Below are 17,603 nucleotides of genomic sequence, written 5' to 3'. Positions count from 1 at the left end.
TGCACAAGCAAATAGTATTGACATGATGAGAAATAGAGATAATACAGAGAAAAGAAGATGATGTGGCAGATCAAACTAATTTTGGATTATCTTTTAATATTTACTCAAATTTTTAGTCAATTTTAGTATTAAACAAGATCACCCAACTTTCAATATGATTTTATAGCACAAATAGTCTTGTTTGGCCTCTCATCAAAAAATCATCAATGAAGATTTTTTAACCAGATCTTCATTAATGAAATGCCAAAGCCGGTAAAAGAAAAGAGATCCCAATAGAAAAGTGCTTGATATCACCATTTAGAAAATGTTTGTTTTAGGCGGATTTAGCTGTATTTTTTACTTATGAAAGAAAAAAACAATAAAAATAAACGAATCAACTCAGGAACCAGAGGAAAGGCTCAACTACTCTATATATTTTGTAGAAAATTATCTGACGTTACAAAGACAAAAGTGAGAAAACTGATCTTCTTTCTCTCTAAACCATGGCGCTACTACTATGGCAGACTCTGAAAGAGGCAATACATGCTTACACAGGACTATCTCCGGTCGTCTTCTTCACTGCCCTCGCTCTCGCCTTCGCCATTTACCAGGTCGTCTCAGGCTGGTTTGCCTCGCCGTTCGATGATGTTCGCCGACATCAGAGAGCTAGATCGTCAGCTGAAGAGGAGGAGCCACCGGTTCCTCCGCCTGTTCAGGTCGGTGAGATCACGGAGGAGGAGCTTAAGCAGTACGATGGCTCCGATCCTCAAAAGCCCCTTCTTATGGCCATCAAACATCAGATCTATGATGTAACACAAAGCAGGTGAAATTTTCATACTTTTATACTTTTTGCTGAGTTTAAAATCGTAAAGTTCTTCACTTTGTGAATAATTTTCCCGAAAAGTTGTTAGATTTGCGAACTTGATTCATTTCTAGGCTAAACTTTTTCTGGGTAATTGAGATTTTTGCTGGGCATACTGTAAAAATGTATCCTTTTTCTACTTCATTCAAGAAAAAGATTCAAAGGAAAGTTGCAATATGTTCTTGTTGTTGTTAATGCCTGCTAATTATTAGGATCTTTTGAATTTTTAGCATAACCAATTGATACTCTTAGGCTGGTTCTCGTGTATTAAGCGTTGTGTATGTAATGAAAGGTGTTCCATTTTATTTGGTTTTGTTACTTTGTAGGATGTTCTATGGACCAGGAGGACCATATGCTTTGTTTGCTGGAAAAGACGCAAGCCGAGCTCTTGCAAAGATGTCTTTTGAGGAGAAAGACTTGACTTGGGATATCTCTGGTCTTGGTCCCTTTGAGCTTGAAGCTCTTCAAGACTGGGAATACAAGTTCATGAGCAAGTATGCCAAGGTTGGTACTGTCAAAGTGACCGGTTCTTCACAATCTGAAACCGCATCTGTCTCTGAACCCGCGGAGACTGGTGACCGAGACGTTCATGTAGCCACAGCACCTGAGACGACCGTTGTGGATAAGAATGATGAGGCTCCTGCTGAGAGTGATGTGAAGATGGAGTAGATTCCATTAGAGACCAGTATTATCAAAGGATTAGAATCTCTCATGTTGAAGTGTCAATGATAATCTTGTCTTCAATATCCCATAAACCAAGTTTGCTGATTAAATAAAGCATTTATAAACTGCTCAATCAGAAGGCGCTTCATTGAAAGACTACTAGGTGGTTGAGTTTAACGCATTTATAAACTGCTCAATCAATTTATGGTGTTTGCTTTGTTCTTGTTGACTTTTCCAAGCTGTAATTATGAATGTAGTCTCAACTCCAAGAGATTGAAATCGTCAATCCAAGGCCAAACATGCACCTGAGATTACGTAGGAGCTTAAGCAATACGATGGCTCCGATCCTTAAAAGCCTCTTCTTATAGCCATCAAACACAAAGCAGGTGACCTATGATGTGACACAAAGCAGGTGACCTGATCCCAAAAACAACAAAAATTAGGTCAATGATTTGATTTTTCCTTTCCCCAATTTCGCCTATTCATTTAAGAACTTTGCATACTTAAAGTTAAAACTTTCCGCTTTGAAATCGAAAAGTTCTCCACTTTCTCCAAATAAAGTTCAAAGAATAATGTATAGTTTAATTGATAATTGCGAACTTGATTCTTTCTAGGCTGAACTTTTATTGGTAATTGAGCTTTGCTTGGTATATAGTGAAAATGTATCCCTTTTCTACTTCATACCAAAAATATAATACCTACAAGAGAAATATTGAAAGGAAGCTGCAATATGTTCTTGTTGTTAATATCTATTAATGATTTCAAGTGTGATGTTGTTGAAGTATCAATGATAAACGTTGTTTGATTTTGCCAAAAACTTTATGGCTAATGATAAGAGACATAAAGCATTTAAAGCTGCTCAAGTCAGAACTCAGAAGGCATGGCATTCCAAGATTACAAGGTGATTGCGAATTATATCTGTGGTTTAGGAAATATATAAAATCTGATTCTCTGTTTTTGTAAATTCTCTTTTGTTTTGTGTGTTCTATTGGGGATAAATCCGATCCCTTCTACGTGACGAAACACGTGCTTGCGCATGACGTTTATAGTTTTTTTTGCATGTACGGTTCCTTAGGCCAAATTAGAATTTGTATTAGACTTACGGCCAATACGACCTAAGCATATAGCACCAGACCTTGAATCCATTCGAATTTGAGAGATCCGCCACGATAGGCCACATATTTCCTGCTTCCTTGTATCTGACAGTGTAAGCCACGCTGTCAGGCAAAATGTAGTCGGAAACTAAGTGGTCAGGAGGAGGAGAGGTCACCTTGGAGTCCTAGACCTAAGTTTGGTGATCTGGAAGAGTCGGGATATAAGAAAGGGTGGCTCGCACGGTACCCGGAGAGCTGAGTCATTCAGCTGAGCAACCTCGGAAGCCCGGTCCCAGTATCGAGGGATCTAGGCCAAGTATGAGTAAATTCATAAGCGAAAAACACTATTCAAATTTTTCTCCATTCGACAGTAAAAATATGGCTTAAATCTGATTTTATTACTGATACCCTTACAAACCCACGAGATTGACATTTAATGCATTTGTTTACACGTATCAGGCGACATGACCTTTCGTAGGAGCCAGAGAAAAAAACAGAGGATCAGCGAGAGCCATACCGCGCCTGAACCATCAAACTACACTGAGGGCGAAAGAGATGCGTCGAGGAACGGTCTCGTGGCCGACAGAACATGCCAAGAAAAATTGGTGAGACTGTCTGAGGCGTGATGCAAGTATAAGATTTGAACCCAGCCAAGTTGAATCCTAGACCGATCCACCCGATTCACTATCTGTGAACTAACCCGGTATACTAACTTGGATCAGGTAAAATCCAATAAATACTTCATCCATTTCAACGAGGAAGGAGACACACATTTTTAGTTATCCTAAGGTTCATAATATCTCTCTAGATACTTGTGAGTCTTGGACGCTGGCATCTTATACTTTCCGGTCACTATTCCGACCATCTCTTTACTTCTTCTCCATGGGGGTCTTTAAGCCGTAGAGCTCTTCCACCAACAAACTCTTTTCTTTTTTTCTTTTTACCTCAAAAAGTCTATCACCGCTAAAGGTCCGAGTTGATTACACCTTTCTCAGGAACATTCGGCTCACTTTCTTCCCTCAATTTTCCGATCTCTTTCTGCTCTCCGATTAGCCACTTAGTAATTTTTTTTTTGTTGGTTTCTTACTTGAGTATCAGAGAACCTTCAAAAAACATACATCCATTATATTTTTCAGGTCTTCACATGTTTCTCAGTTTTGGAGGAAACTTGAACTAAAAATTTCCTAAACACTACCTTATTCATTTTCTTGTTTTTCTGGTTTCTTTAATTTTTCTTCCATAACTTTTCCATCATTTAATTACTTTTAAAATTCAAATAAAATAATACCATAAAATTTCAGATTACGTTGTATAACAATTTAATAACCAAAGTAGATATAAAATTTGAGATGATTAGTTTTAGTATCGATTTAGATTCAATTACTATATTTTCTTAAGACAGATTTAGATTCCATCCATGCACCATCCCTTAACGTCTCTTTGGAGTTCAGTTTAAACTGAATTTTGGTTATTTAGGGAGAAAGAAAAATTAGTTTGATCACTTTTAAGATTGAGACGGTTCTCAGTGATCCATTCCATATGGGTTGGACCTAGAATTATGGGCTCAAGATACCATTTCTAAGCTGTCATGTGAATATATTTATTAAGATAAATAGTGTCCAAGTCTCAAGAGATATTGAAATCGTCAAAATAAGCCAAACAGGCACCAAGATATCAACGCACATGTAGATATTGTATATATCAATAGCATTCTAAACGTAATGGACCGTCGATCGACGTGTAATTTTTGTATTCACTTTATTTGTATCACCAATAATTGACAAAAAGAATAAAAAGAGGCTAAATATGAACCACGTAGGAGTTGAGATCTACGACGACCAAACTAATCGTTAAGGAAAGGCTTCAGATTTTGAGGTTCCTATCCAACCAACGCTAACGTAAAGCTAATCTCGTGTTTTCATTTCTCCCTTCTTTAATGCGATTTCTCTCTGCACCCAAAAAAAAAAAAGGAAGAAGAATACTTTCCTTATTGTCTTTTTACAAAATATTGCAATTTGTTAGTACTACCCATACAACCTTTATCCCGTTGCTCTAGCTTAAGGATTGATCAAGATTATAACTAATTAATCAAGGTGTTTTACCCTAATGCAAACAATTAGTCGTTTTTACAATTAACAATGATGGTCAAAGTAGTTTAGGCGTTTAGCCAGGGTCTTATTTTGATAGATTAAGTTTTTGGCTTATTCAACCTAAAAAACAAAAACAAAAACAAAAATATTGCAACTGTACTTGCATATATCCCCATGTAAATTTCCTAATAATATTCTAGTTGGAACCATTGGGAGAACAAGTAGCCAAATACCAAATACGCCATCACGTTTATAATGAATGCATTCCATTTAATATCACACAAAACCAAAGTCCCATATATCGATCATGAAATTTATCAAATTCTATTTTGTTTGATTCTATATATATAGTTTACTCTTTTTCCTTTTAGAAAAGAAGAATATATTATACATGTATGCATCATATATGCATTTCATTAGATTAAAGTATCCCCCAACTTTTTCTTTATTGGTTCCACAAATAGTTAAAACCCCACTTCATGGGTTATATATATACACACACAACACATGCACGTAATGTATCTATATGTTAAAATAGTTTCTTGTGGACCTAACTTAAACAAGTCGTAAAACTCATTCATTCATGGAGGCGTTGCTCTGCTCCGAGATACCCAACAAGATCAGATCCTCCATTAACGATCTCTCTTCTTCTTCTTCTTCTTCTTCTTCTTCTTCTTCTTCTTCTTTTTCTTCTTCATCATCATCTTCTTCATGTATATGGCCAAGAATCATGACCTCTTCATCTTCTTCATCTCACACAATCATGGACAAACACAACATTCCTAGACTAGACTGGGATCTCTCTCTCTCCGCCGTCGTTTCTTCCTCATCCACCGGCTCCGACGCCATCGGAGCAATCGAGTTCGACCCGAGCGGAGAAATCTTGGCAACGGGAGGGATCGCAAGAAAAATCAGATCGTATCGTTTAGCCTCTCTGTTACGTAATGACGACGACGATCACGTCGTGGAGGAGAGCTGTATCTGCACGCCGGCGAAGCTAAGCAGCCTTAAATGGAGACCCGATTTATCCGGTCGGGTTATCGGGTCAGGAGATTACGACGGAGTCGTCACCGAGTACGACGTGGAGAAAGGAGTGCCTGTCTTCGAGCGAGACGAGCATGGAGGTAGACGTATATGGAGCGTGGACTACACGCTCCAAAACGGATCCGTTATCGGCGCGTCGGGCTCCGACGACGGGACGTTTCAAATGTGGGACCCAAGAAACGGAGGATCAGAGGAAACGGTTAGGCCCGGTGGTGGAACGGCGGCGATATGTTCGGTAGAGTTCGATCCGTTTGGTGGATATTTCTTGGCCGTTGGATGTGCTGACCGGAATGCTTACGTGTACGATATCAGGAGACTCGTTGACCCGGTGGTCGTATTGGACGGTCATACCAAAACGGTGACGTATGCTCGGTTCATGGATCAACGCACGATCGTCACCGGTTCAACGGACGGGAGCTTGAAGCTTTGGGATGTAGCTAACGGAGGGCGCGTGGTTCGCACGTGCCGAGGTCATGTTAATAGCCGGAATTTTGTCGGGTTGTCGGTTTGGGGACAGGGTGGTTTGGTCGTGTCTGGTTCGGAGAATAATCAAGTGTTTGTGTACGATAAGAGGTGGGAAGAACCGGTTTGGGTGTATGGTTTAGGTCAAACGGACCGGTTTGAGTCTGACCGGCGGTTCGTGAGCAGTGTGTGTTGGAGACAAGTTGATGAAGATTTGTGTACGCTTGTGGCTGGAGGATCCGATGGAGTTTTAGAGATTTTCTCGGTCCAACGAAGCTAATTTTTTTCTTTCTACTCATGGATTACAAACTTATTTTCTGTTTGTTTTATAAACGGTTTATATGATTGAATTGTTTACTAGCATTTTTTTAAAAACAAGGTTTGTAACTGATATAGTGATACACTACACGAAAACATCAAATTACCGACTACTTTTTGCGACTAAATACGTAGTCGTTAAAAGTAGTGACTATTTTGCGACTACATTGCGACTAATCTGCGACTAAAGGGTATTGGTCGCCAAACAGTCGGAAATGGACGACTAATAAAATCAGTCGTTAAATAGTTGCCGTATTATGACTAAACTACGACTACAATGTGGTCAGAAAAATGTAGTCGTAACATAGTCGGGAGTTTACGACTAATGAGCGACATATTCGGCGAATCACAAATAGAGAAACACGTGTTTACATTTGCTGGTTGGTGTACCTAATTGTTGCGATTAATTGCTTATAGTCGTAAATCAGTCGTTTTCAGAGTTTTTACATCAAAACAGAATGTGTGGAGAAGAAGAAGTCGTAGGCCGACAGAAGCCCGAGCCTCAAAGACAATTGGGCCTAAAAGGAATAGATCGACAAGGTCCAATCTACAGTCAAAACCGAGACTCTGCAACTCTGTTTCAAAAGCAGAACCGTACGGTGCAGAGCATTAAGGATACAACTAGAGAGGTGGTCCTGCTGAACAGATTCGAGCCGTTGTCCATCTGCAACTAACCGTTGATGTTGTTACACGTGTTTGATGACGGTTGTAGATGAATCTAGGGTTTCTAGAATGGTCTGAGCTCATCAGCTCTATATATGTTGAGATGAACTCTTGTAAATCTTTATCGCCGAAAGTATTAATCAAAAGAACCTCTTTTTTCAAAACTCTATCATGGTATCAGAGCCTCTCTAAACCTTAACAGGTGCTGTCATGGCTGAAGCTCAAAACCCTTACCCTTTTCCTTGGGGGGTTCATGTTTCTAGTTCTGTAACTCAAAAACTCAATGACAACAATTACCTTCTGTGGAAGATCCAGTTTGAGTCTCTTATTCGAAGCCAAAGGCTTCTCGGGTTTGTCAATGGTCAAGGGACCGCCCCAGCTGCCACCGTCACAGCAACTGTCAACAATGTAGTTGTTGTCTCACCAAACCCAGAGTATGAAGCTTGGATGTGCACTGACGAGCTCATCAAATCTTGGATCTTTGGTACTCTTTCCGATGAAGTACTTGGGTTTGTTCATGGTCTAGCCACGTCTCAAGACGTTTGGCTCTCTCTTGCAGATAACTTTAACAAAAGTTCTGTTGCTCGCGAGTTTGATCTTCGTCGTCGCCTGCAACTCCTCAACACGCGTGACAAAGAATACTCTGTTTATGTCCGCGAGTTTCGATCCATCTGTGGGCAACTGAGCTCCATTGGCAAGCCAGTTGAAGAATCTATGAAGATATTTACTTTTCTCAATGGGTTATCTCGTGATTATGACCCAATATATACCGTGGTTCAAAGCTCTATGACTCGTCTTCCTACACCAAGTTTCAGTGATGTGGTCTCTGAAATATCCACCTTTCATGCTCGTCTCAAGTCATATGAGTCAGCTGCAGACATCACATCCTTCACTGCCTTCCAGACTCAACAAACAAACAACTCCAGCTATAGTCAGCGAGGTCGTGGGAATCAATCTTCTCGATTTGGGAGTAGAGGCCGTGGTGGGTTCACAACCAGGGGAAGAGGCTTCTCTCAACAAGTTAACTCCTCTGGTTGGAACCAATCTCGGTCAACAAGGGACAATAATACTCCTCGTCCGGTTTGTCAGATCTGTGGAAGGACTGGCCATAGTGCTCTCAAATGTTGGAACAGGTTCGATCATGCTTATCAGAGTGATGATGTTCCCCAGGCCCTTGCTGCTCTTCACACCTCTGATGAGTCTGGTAAGGAGTGGTATCCCGACTCCGGAGATACTGCACATATCACCTCCAATGCTGCCTCACTTCAGAATCCCACACTTTATCATGGTCAAGAATGTGTCATGGTCGGAAATGGTAACCAACTTCCAATCACACATGTAGGTTCCACTATCATCACCACTCGCCAAGGTAGTATCCCTTTATTAGATGTCCTGGTGTGTCCTGATATACAAAAGTCTTTGTTATCAATATCCAAGTTATGTGATGATTATCCTTGTGGGGTGTTCTTTGATGCTAACTGGGTATATGTGATTAATCTGAATACTCAGAAAGTGGTGACCAAAGGACCTCGACATGACAAGCTTTATGTGTTGAGGAATGAGGACTTTGTTGCTTTCTACTCCAATCGACAGGTGACAGCTAGTGATATGGTGTGGCATCGGCGACTTGGTCATGCAAACTCACAAATTCTTCAACACCTAAGGGCAAATAAGGAGATCTTCATCAATAAGGTAGCCTCTTCGACGGTGTGTGAGTCCTGCCAAATGGGAAAGAGCTCCAAGTTACCCTTTTTTGCTTCATTATCTAAGTCTGTGGCACCCCTAGATCGATTACACTGTGATCTTTGGGGGGCATCTCCTATTGTATCCAACCAAGGCTTCAAATACTATGTTGTTTTTGTGGATGACTATTCAAGATATTCATGGTTGTTCCCTCTTAAGGCTAAGTCTGATTTTCTACAAGTCTTTATTGCCTTTCATAAGCAAATCGAAAAATCAGTACAACAAAAAGGTCAAAATATTTCAGAGTGATGGTGGTGGGGAATTTACAAGCAATATGTTTCGCAAGTACTTGTCTGATCATGGCATCCGGCATCAATTATTTTGCCTTGCAACGCCTGAACAAAATGGGCTTGCAGAACGTAAACATAAGCATTTAACTGAGCCAGCTCTCTCGATGATGTTTCAAAGTAGAACACCTTTCAAGTATTGGGTCGAAGCGTTTTACACAGCCAACTATGTCAGAAATCTCCTTCCATCTACTCCAATATAGTATACAAGTCCTTCAGAAGTTCTCAATCAACAGAAGCCCGATTATTCTTTCTAACGGGTTTTTGGATCAGCCTGTTATCCATGCCTTCGGCCTTATACCTCCCATAAGTTTGACCCGAGGTCCCTCCAATATATATTCTTGGGATACAATGCCCAATATAAAGGCTATCGATGTCTGTATCCTCCAACTGGACGAATATACATCTCTAGGCATGTGATCTTTGATGAAGACACCTTTCTTTTTTCTGAGAGGTACAAAGACTTTGTGGATCCTCAAACAACTCCCCTACTAAAGGCGTGGCAACCTGCTCCTCCCCCACCACATTATCTCCCCAGTGTCATTACACCTGCTCCTTTTCCTGATCAGCACATAACTGACAATGGCAATGAGCCAATCCGTGACTACACAGAACCGCCTGAGTCTACCGCCTTCTCAGGAGATGACTTTACTCCTGCAGAGGATATTGATTCTGCAGTTCATGTATCTCAACCAAGAACTCACCCTATGGTCACGCGACTGCAGAAAGGTATTGTGAAGAAGAATCCTCGCTATGCCTTGTTAGTAAAGACTGATCTTCCATCTATTCCAAAGACAGTTGCAAGTGCATTAAAGCACAAAAGATGGAATGATGCTTGCAATGCAGAAATGGAAGCTCAAACTCTCAATGGTACTTGGTCTCTCGTACCTTATCAAGATGGGATGCATGTATTGGGGTGTCGATGGATATTCACAATCAAACAGAAGGCTGACGGTTCAGTGGATAAGCTCAAAGCCAGGCTGGTTGCAAAGGGGTTTTCTCAAGAAGAAGGGGTTGACTTTGTTGAGACATTCAGCCCTGTGGTGCGCACATCTACTATACGTGTGGTTCTCAGTGTTGCTGTTGCCAAAGACTGGTCCATCACTCACCTAGATGTTAAAAAATGCATTTTTTCATGGTGAACTACAAGAGGAGGTGTTCATGGAACAACCACCAGGATTTGTTGATCCAGCCTTCCCAAACCATGTTTGTCGATTGCATAAGGCTCTATATGGGCTTAAACAAGCGCCTCGTGCCTGGTTTAACAAGTTCACAAATTTTTTGCTCGAAGTTGATTTCAAATGTAGCAATGCTGACCCATCTCTCTTCATCTTTCATCGTAATGAACAGGTTCTATACCTCCTGCTATATGTCGATGATGTTCTCCTCACAGGAAACTCTCCTGATCTGATCAGTGCCCTTATTACGGAACTGAGTGACAAGTTTTCAATGAAGAATCTGGGTGCTCCAACATATTTTCTCGGCATTCAAATTCAAAAATGTGACACGGGATTGTTTCTCAACCAAACTACTTATGCCGAGGAAATCCTGTTTGAAGCAGGAATGGCTGAAGCAAATCCTATGCCAACGCCATTATCACATCGTCTTGATGCTGCGTACAAAGACACCAATCTGTTTTTAGACCCAACTCACTTCAGGAGTATTGCTAGTAAACTTGAATACCTGACTTTGACAAGACCGGACCTGCAATTCTCTGTTAACTTTGTCTTGTCAGCAAATGCATGCTCCGACTCAGTCCGATTACTCTCTGCTCAAGCGAATACTGAGATACATTCGTGGCACAACATCTTATGGAATGTTTCTGCAAAGAATCAATTCGCTATCTATCATCTCCTTTAGCGATAGTGATTGGACAGGTTGTCAAGACACTCGGTGTTCCACAACGGGTTTTTGTGTCTTCCTCGGATCTAATATGGTGTCTTGGTGTGAAAAGACAACCTACGGTATCCAGGTCTTCGACAGAGGCGGAATACAGAGCCCTCGCTCACACTGCAGCAGAGCTCACTTGGACGAATTACCTCCTGCGTGATCTGGGTGTCTCACAACCTGCTCCAGCTCGTCTCAACTGTGACGAAAAATCTGCAGTGCAGCTCTCAGCTAATCCCGGGTTTCATAGTCACTCAAAACATATCGAAGTGGATTATCATTACATTCGGGAACGTGTAGCGCTACGAGTCGTGGAGGTCAAGCAAATTCTGGCAACTGAACAAGTTGCAGATATCTTCACGAAGTCTCTCCCCAGAAGTCCTTCGAAGAGTTGCGCTCCAAACTCGGTGTTGGGATCCTCCCAAGCACGAGTTTGCGGGAGGGTATTAGTGAGAATACTCTGTTTTCAGAGTTTTTACATCAAAACAGAATGTGTGGAGAAGAAGAATTTGTGGGCCGACAGAAGCCCGAGCCTCAAAGACAATTGGGCCTAAAAGGAATAGATCGACAAGGCCCAATCTACAGACAAAACCGAGACTCTGCAACTCTGTTTCAAAAGCAGAACCGTACGGTGCAGAGCATTAAGGATATAGCTGGAGAGGTGGTCCTGTTGAACAGATTCGAGCCGTTGCCCATCTGCAACTAACCGTTGATGTTGTTACACGTGTTTGATGATGGTTGTAAATGAATCTAGGGTTTCTAGAATGGTCTGAGCTCATCAGCTCTATATAATTTTGAGATGAACTCTTGTAAATCTTTATCGCTGAAAGTATTAATCAAAAGAACCTTTTTTTTCAAAACTCTATCAAAACAAACATTAGTTTTATTTCGGACTTGTTCATCACATCAAACCTAAAAAATCCAAACCGAATATACTAAAACTTCCAATGTCAAGTCTTTAGCAAAAATTGTTAGTATATAATCATTAGACTTACATAGCAAAAGCCAAAAAGAACTCAACCAGATCCAAACACATATGCAAATCTTGCTAATAAAAAATGTATAATAGTTGAAGACTTAGAAAATAAATTTACTAGAGTCAATATATATGTATTAGATATAATTTAACTATTTAAAAGTATCTCAACATAATAATTTTTATTTTTTTTCTCTTAGTTTTTTCTTATATTTTGTTGATATTTTGCTTATGTTATGTTTATATTATGCTTTTGAAATTTAGCAAAAAATATAATTTAGCATATTACATGAATTTTCTTTTGCGTACTGGTTTCGAGTTAAAAAAAAAATCAAATTAACTACATTTAGTTGATGATATTAAAATAAATTAAAATATTGCCAAAAAAAACTAATATAAGAACAATCATTTAATTTTTAATAATCCAAAAATGAAAAGAAATATAGAATCTTTCATTAAAATCGATGACTATAATGAAAGAGCATTTTATTTTAATTTTGGTGAGTACACACATAAAAAATAAAAACAACCGATTTATGGAAATTTAGAAAAGAAAAAGATAATAAAACAGAACATATATTTGAAAGATGTCTTGTGAGTCATTTGAATTCAAAAAAAGGGAAGTCAATGCTCTTTTAAAATCTTTTTATTGGTTTTTTTTTGTGTAAAAAACTATTTAATTGTTAATAAATATTTTATTTTGCTTTTTTTTTTTTATTTTTGCTTTATAGTTAGTTTTAATTTATCTTAAGTCTTTCCTATATTTTCCGGTTGTTAGCTCTAGGGAATATGTTTATTTTACCTGTCTGTTTCCGGAACCATGATTTACCTCTGTCGGCGTTATCTAAGTTTTTATATCAAACCATGTATTAGTTATGAACAAAAAAATTATGATGACAAAAAAAAAAAGAGTTAACGGGTTTGTTTTTTTCTTCGCTGCTGCATCTGTGATCATGTAAGAGCAAAATGGTAATGACGAAGATAATAATTGCCACTGAAGATAATCGCAGGTGTTGTTTGCGACATCTCTCATAGACGTTGGAATTTGAGACGTCACTTTTTAGGTACTGCGGTCACTATTGCGACACCTCCTTTTCCAGCATCATCTCCAACATAGTCGTTTTGTTTTGTTACGGCCGTAGCCCTTTAACTCTGTCGCTATGCAGCAGCAAAGAAAAGAACAGACCCAACATATTTTTCCGAAACCATGATTTACCTCTGTCGGTGTTAACTGACCCATCTTTTACCAACGTGGGTCTGTCACTGAAATCATTTTATGTCATCCAAATCAGTATTACGATTGCTTGTTCACACAAACAAATACTTGATAATTCATTCAATATGCATTTGATATGGAACTCGAATCCGCTTAAACATTGTTCAACAAATTAAAAACTAACACACAGCCCACAAATCGACGCAAAAGCCCCCTCTGTCCATCGGTGTGATTCTATCATAGCAATTTCAAAAACATTTGACCAAACAATTCAACTCCCAGTTCAAATTCTAAAATTTACTAAAATCTTTTTACAACAAACAATTAAATATTATCAAATCAATATAGAAAATACTTATCCGATCTTACTAGGTAGATCAGTGAATCAACCTTTTAATTTTGTCGTTTATCCGGCTAACGCTTCATTTCTTTTCTCTTTTTGGAATCATGAAAACGCACAAAAATATGTGGGTTTATCAATATATATGAATCTAGTTTTCGGAAATAAACAAGTGGATCTCTTAAAAAAAAATTCACATTGGTATAGCTTGTGTAGTTTTGTACATTTTTATTACATAAAAGATTAGGTAAGCTATCAGCAAAACTGAAAGAAAAACACTAGGTTTGTAACGAATATCCAAAAATTTGGAAATCTAATAGTGTTTAGATCCAAAAGAAGATGTCAGGAAGATGGCATCAGCGGTAAGACCCAGAAAGTGGAGTGGTACGTATCAGATCTTGGCCAGTAAGCATAATTTTATTTTGTGGCCCATTTTTAGATCATCATCTCCTTTGTCTACAACGTACGAAGTCTTTCTTCATGCATAAAAGAAATATGAATAGACAAACGTGGCTTCAGGGAATTAATTATTGAAAATATAAAACGTAAGAGTCAGAACAAATATGGAAGCATTTCAATATAAAAAAGCCAGCAAACCCGTTTGGGTCACGACATATGGAAATGCAGAATATATAATGTCCCTGTCCAATGGAAAATCTTTATTTGTAAATTTTGTAATGTATTGTACTTGTATATATGCTTCGATTATCAATAAAATCCAAAAAAAAAGTTTAGAATTATGCAAGTATACTTCTATTAAATTTGAGAATTTATAGTGTATTGTATACTTGTATTAAAAGTTTGTTGCAGCTAATAGGAGGAAAGTGTTGACTCACCTACCAAGATTAATCACATAAATATCCTAACAAACATATTTTTATATTGATTATATTAAGAAATTTTACTAGTCGTTTTTAAATATACATCGCCAAGTTTCTTGGCCTCGCGCAAACGGCAAATCCAATCTGTCTGCTCGCTTTTGATGATAAGCTTAGCGAAGATATACCTTTTAACAGATTGGATGATACTTTACATTCTTTAATTCAATTGTTTCGTTTTCTTTCATAATCATTGATTTGAATCAGACAAATATTGTTTTGTCAGTGTTAAGTTTCGTCCTCTTGGACCAAATTACTCATTTATATGATTTGGTCAAATTAGATCATTGCCACTTTTACATGACCAAAGTCTTCATCATTTTTTTTACTTTAATATATATCCGGAATCAAATTACTTAAGTCAATACTTTTTACACTAATCCATTTGACATTGATAGTGTTTCTGAGTTTGCTTTTTTTATGAAGAGATGGAGACAAGTCATATCATGGTACTCTTTTTTATTTTCTTAAACTTGGTACTTTAGGTTGATGTTCATACTATTCATGCATGTATGTAATTTGCAAACGGCATGTGAATTACTTAACTGTCAAAAAAAAAATCCTTGAAAGAGTGAGCCTTTTTTTATATATAACCGGTGAATCCTACCAATTAACCAGACTAATCCCTGAAACTAATCTGAGTTTTTTGCCACTTAAAGAGTCCACATGTGGTCAACCATGATTTAGATCACAGTAGAAGGATTCAAACCCTAGTTTACAATTAACAGAGTGACATCTCAACCACTAGATTACTTTGAATTGGTTAAAAAAAAGAGTGAATTTAGAGGAGCTGAAATGGAGAAGTAACACAAAATTGTTGAAACGGAATTTTGTTAAAACTAGTAAGGTCGACAATCTTTTGTGAATGCATAAACACAGTCAAGTGTCCGACTTCCTTAGACAAAGATCATTTGTATTGATTTAAGGGATTTTGTGACATATTAGTGATTTTTCTTGAAATAGATGTTACTATACTCCAATGAAACTTTTATGTGTTTTTTTCTATACATACAAAAAAGCCCAATTATTAACAGACGACAACCAGTTGATTAAACCATATAAAATAATTGATTAATTATATAGAAACATATATAATACTACTTAATCTTTAGCACCGTAACAAAGTTTCCTTGTGATTGCTAATTTGTCAATATTAGGGGTTATATGCTTTATTTACAGAGAAATCAAGAAAGAAGAGAATAAACGATTTTTGAAAGCCAAAACAAGCAAAGATTCCTTCTTCTCTCTTTGTCTTAAATATTAATTAGTACTTTAGTTTAAACCAAGTGACTTGGTTTTACAACTAATCCTTGCTTACATATTCCTCCTGACTTTTCTCCTAATTCCTTCTTAGCCTCCTTCTATACTTACACCATCCACGTGTGTATGTCCACTGTCTTTATTATATGACGCGACGCAGCCCTATTTGGCCATTTACTAAAAAGTCTACATACTATGGTTTTTCTGGTTTACTTAAAACGTTATTTCTGAGTTTACAGTTTACATGAAAAAACAAATAATGGTCTCTCTAGCTATGCTAATCAAATAATTGTCTCTTTAACAAAAATCTGTGCTAATATATACTCTCTTTGAATGTCTCCGTCTCTCTCTCTCAATCATTCATCATATATAGACTAGTTTTCTCTTTATTAGGACAGCTTGAGAGACAAAGAAAGAGATGGGAAAGATGACCAAATCTGGAGAGAGGCCAAAACAGAGACAGAGGAAAGGGTTATGGTCACCTGAAGAAGACCAGAAGCTCAAGAGTTTCATCGTCTCTCAAGGCCATGCTTGCTGGACCACTGTTCCTATCCTAGCTGGTCTTTTTTTCTTTCTATAGTCCCTAAAATTATTTAGTCAGACTTAACCCTCATCATTATTGTAATCTCATCCCTGATTAAGTATAATTATTGTGGCAGGATTGCAAAGAAATGGGAAAAGCTGCCGATTAAGGTGGATTAACTACCTAAGGCCAGGATTAAAGAGAGGAACGTTTAGTGCAGAAGAAGAAGACACCATCTTGACTTTACATTCTTCCTTGGGAAACAAGTAAGAAAAACCCTAATGAAATTTTTGTTTTGTCTTCTATAACTCATACATGCACGTTCTTGAATCTGACTCCAGATTATGATATAATCAGACTACAAAATTAGTATATATCACAAGTTTCAATCCTAATGTAAAAACTCATTATTTGGTAGATTTTTTCAATTGATTTTATGATTTTGGATCTGATATGGGTCTGACTTAGGTGGTCGCGGATTGCGAAATACTTACCGGGAAGAACAGACAATGAGATTAAGAACTATTGGCACTCTTATCTGAAGAAGAGATGGCTCAAATCTCAACCACAGCTCAAAACTCAGAGATCAAACCTCACAGAATCTTCTTCTTCATCACTACTTTCTTGCGAGAATAGAAATCTGGAAAGACTAGATCACGTGATCTCCTTCCAGAAAGTTGCAGAGAAACCATATTCATCACCATCGCAAGAGAGCAACAAAAACATGATGAGCGACAGCAACAAGTTGCCTAAGCTATTTTTCTCCGAGTGGATTGGTTCTTCAGATCCATACGTTGATTACTCCTCCGCTTTTAAAGATTCCATGCACATTAATCAAAATCAAGATCGAATTGAGGACGAAGAACTGATGATGATTAACAAGAGCTACTCTTCAGTACTTGAGAGTGATGTCATGTTCCATACAGAGTTTCAGCAGCCTGATCATGAGTATGCGAATTATTATTCTTCTGGGGAATTCTTCATCAACAACGACGTAAATTACATCTAAAGGTAAACGTATATCAAGAACAAAGGATATGAATCATATATATGATTGTAAGTGGAAAAGACAAATTACTTGCGTTACAAGCCACAAGAACTCTGGATTTTATGATCAAACATGTACAAGAAAAGCTCATTTGTCTTGGATTTTTATTTAATTCTGGTTTTAGTTATATGTTTTTGACGACAATCTGTATATACAGATAGAATAATTATTTGTCTGTTCAGTGTTAATTATTTTGTTAATGTCTTTTTCTTTGTCTATCTTTTTTTTTTCTACAAAGACTTTACTATTGTCGTCGACCTACTTAAACAA

The 17,603-nt window shown here is 38.0% G+C and overlaps 3 protein-coding genes across 3 annotated transcripts; all 3 read left to right on the top strand.

Annotated features, from left to right (window-relative positions):
* Window positions 1-381: 381 nt before the first annotated feature.
* On the top strand, window positions 382-1,666 carry LOC18018843 (membrane steroid-binding protein 1). The gene is made up of 2 exons (XM_006401784.2): window positions 382-802; window positions 1,168-1,666. Exons 1-2 carry the CDS (start codon window positions 483-485, stop codon window positions 1,508-1,510), a joined length of 663 nt encoding a protein of 220 aa, XP_006401847.1. The 5' UTR covers window positions 382-482; the 3' UTR covers window positions 1,511-1,666.
* Window positions 1,667-5,271: 3,605 nt separating this feature from the next.
* LOC18018842 (WD repeat-containing protein RUP1) lies at window positions 5,272-6,551 on the top strand. Its single transcript, XM_006401783.2, has one exon. The coding sequence runs from the start codon at window positions 5,272-5,274 to the stop codon at window positions 6,472-6,474; it is 1,203 nt and encodes a 400-aa protein (XP_006401846.1). The 3' UTR covers window positions 6,475-6,551.
* A 9,629-nt stretch (window positions 6,552-16,180) lies between these two features.
* LOC18018841 (transcription factor LAF1) lies at window positions 16,181-17,294 on the top strand. The gene is made up of 3 exons (XM_006401782.2): window positions 16,181-16,322; window positions 16,422-16,551; window positions 16,754-17,294. Exons 1-3 carry the CDS (start codon window positions 16,181-16,183, stop codon window positions 17,292-17,294), a joined length of 813 nt encoding a protein of 270 aa, XP_006401845.1.
* The last annotated feature ends 309 nt before the right edge of the window (window positions 17,295-17,603 follow it).

Source organism: Eutrema salsugineum, unplaced genomic scaffold (genome assembly GCF_000478725.1).
Source record: "Eutrema salsugineum unplaced genomic scaffold, Eutsalg1_0 scaffold_2, whole genome shotgun sequence".
NCBI classification, from domain to species: Eukaryota; Viridiplantae; Streptophyta; class Magnoliopsida; order Brassicales; family Brassicaceae; genus Eutrema; species Eutrema salsugineum.
The sequence above is the reverse complement of the archived record's forward strand: the minus strand, read 5'-3'. Positions and strand labels throughout refer to the sequence as shown.

Coding starts and splice junctions, on each gene's coding strand:
- LOC18018841 (XM_006401782.2), top strand. CDS start 16,181: ATGGGAAAGATGACCAAATCTGGAGAGAGGCCAAAACAGAGACAGAGG. Junction 16,323..16,421: donor CACTGTTCCTATCCTAGCTG/GTCTTTTTTTCT, acceptor TTATTGTGGCAG/GATTGCAAAGAAATGGGAAA. Junction 16,552..16,753: donor CATTCTTCCTTGGGAAACAA/GTAAGAAAAACC, acceptor GGTCTGACTTAG/GTGGTCGCGGATTGCGAAAT.
- LOC18018842 (XM_006401783.2), top strand. CDS start 5,272: ATGGAGGCGTTGCTCTGCTCCGAGATACCCAACAAGATCAGATCCTCC.
- LOC18018843 (XM_006401784.2), top strand. CDS start 483: ATGGCGCTACTACTATGGCAGACTCTGAAAGAGGCAATACATGCTTAC. Junction 803..1,167: donor TATGATGTAACACAAAGCAG/GTGAAATTTTCA, acceptor GTTACTTTGTAG/GATGTTCTATGGACCAGGAG.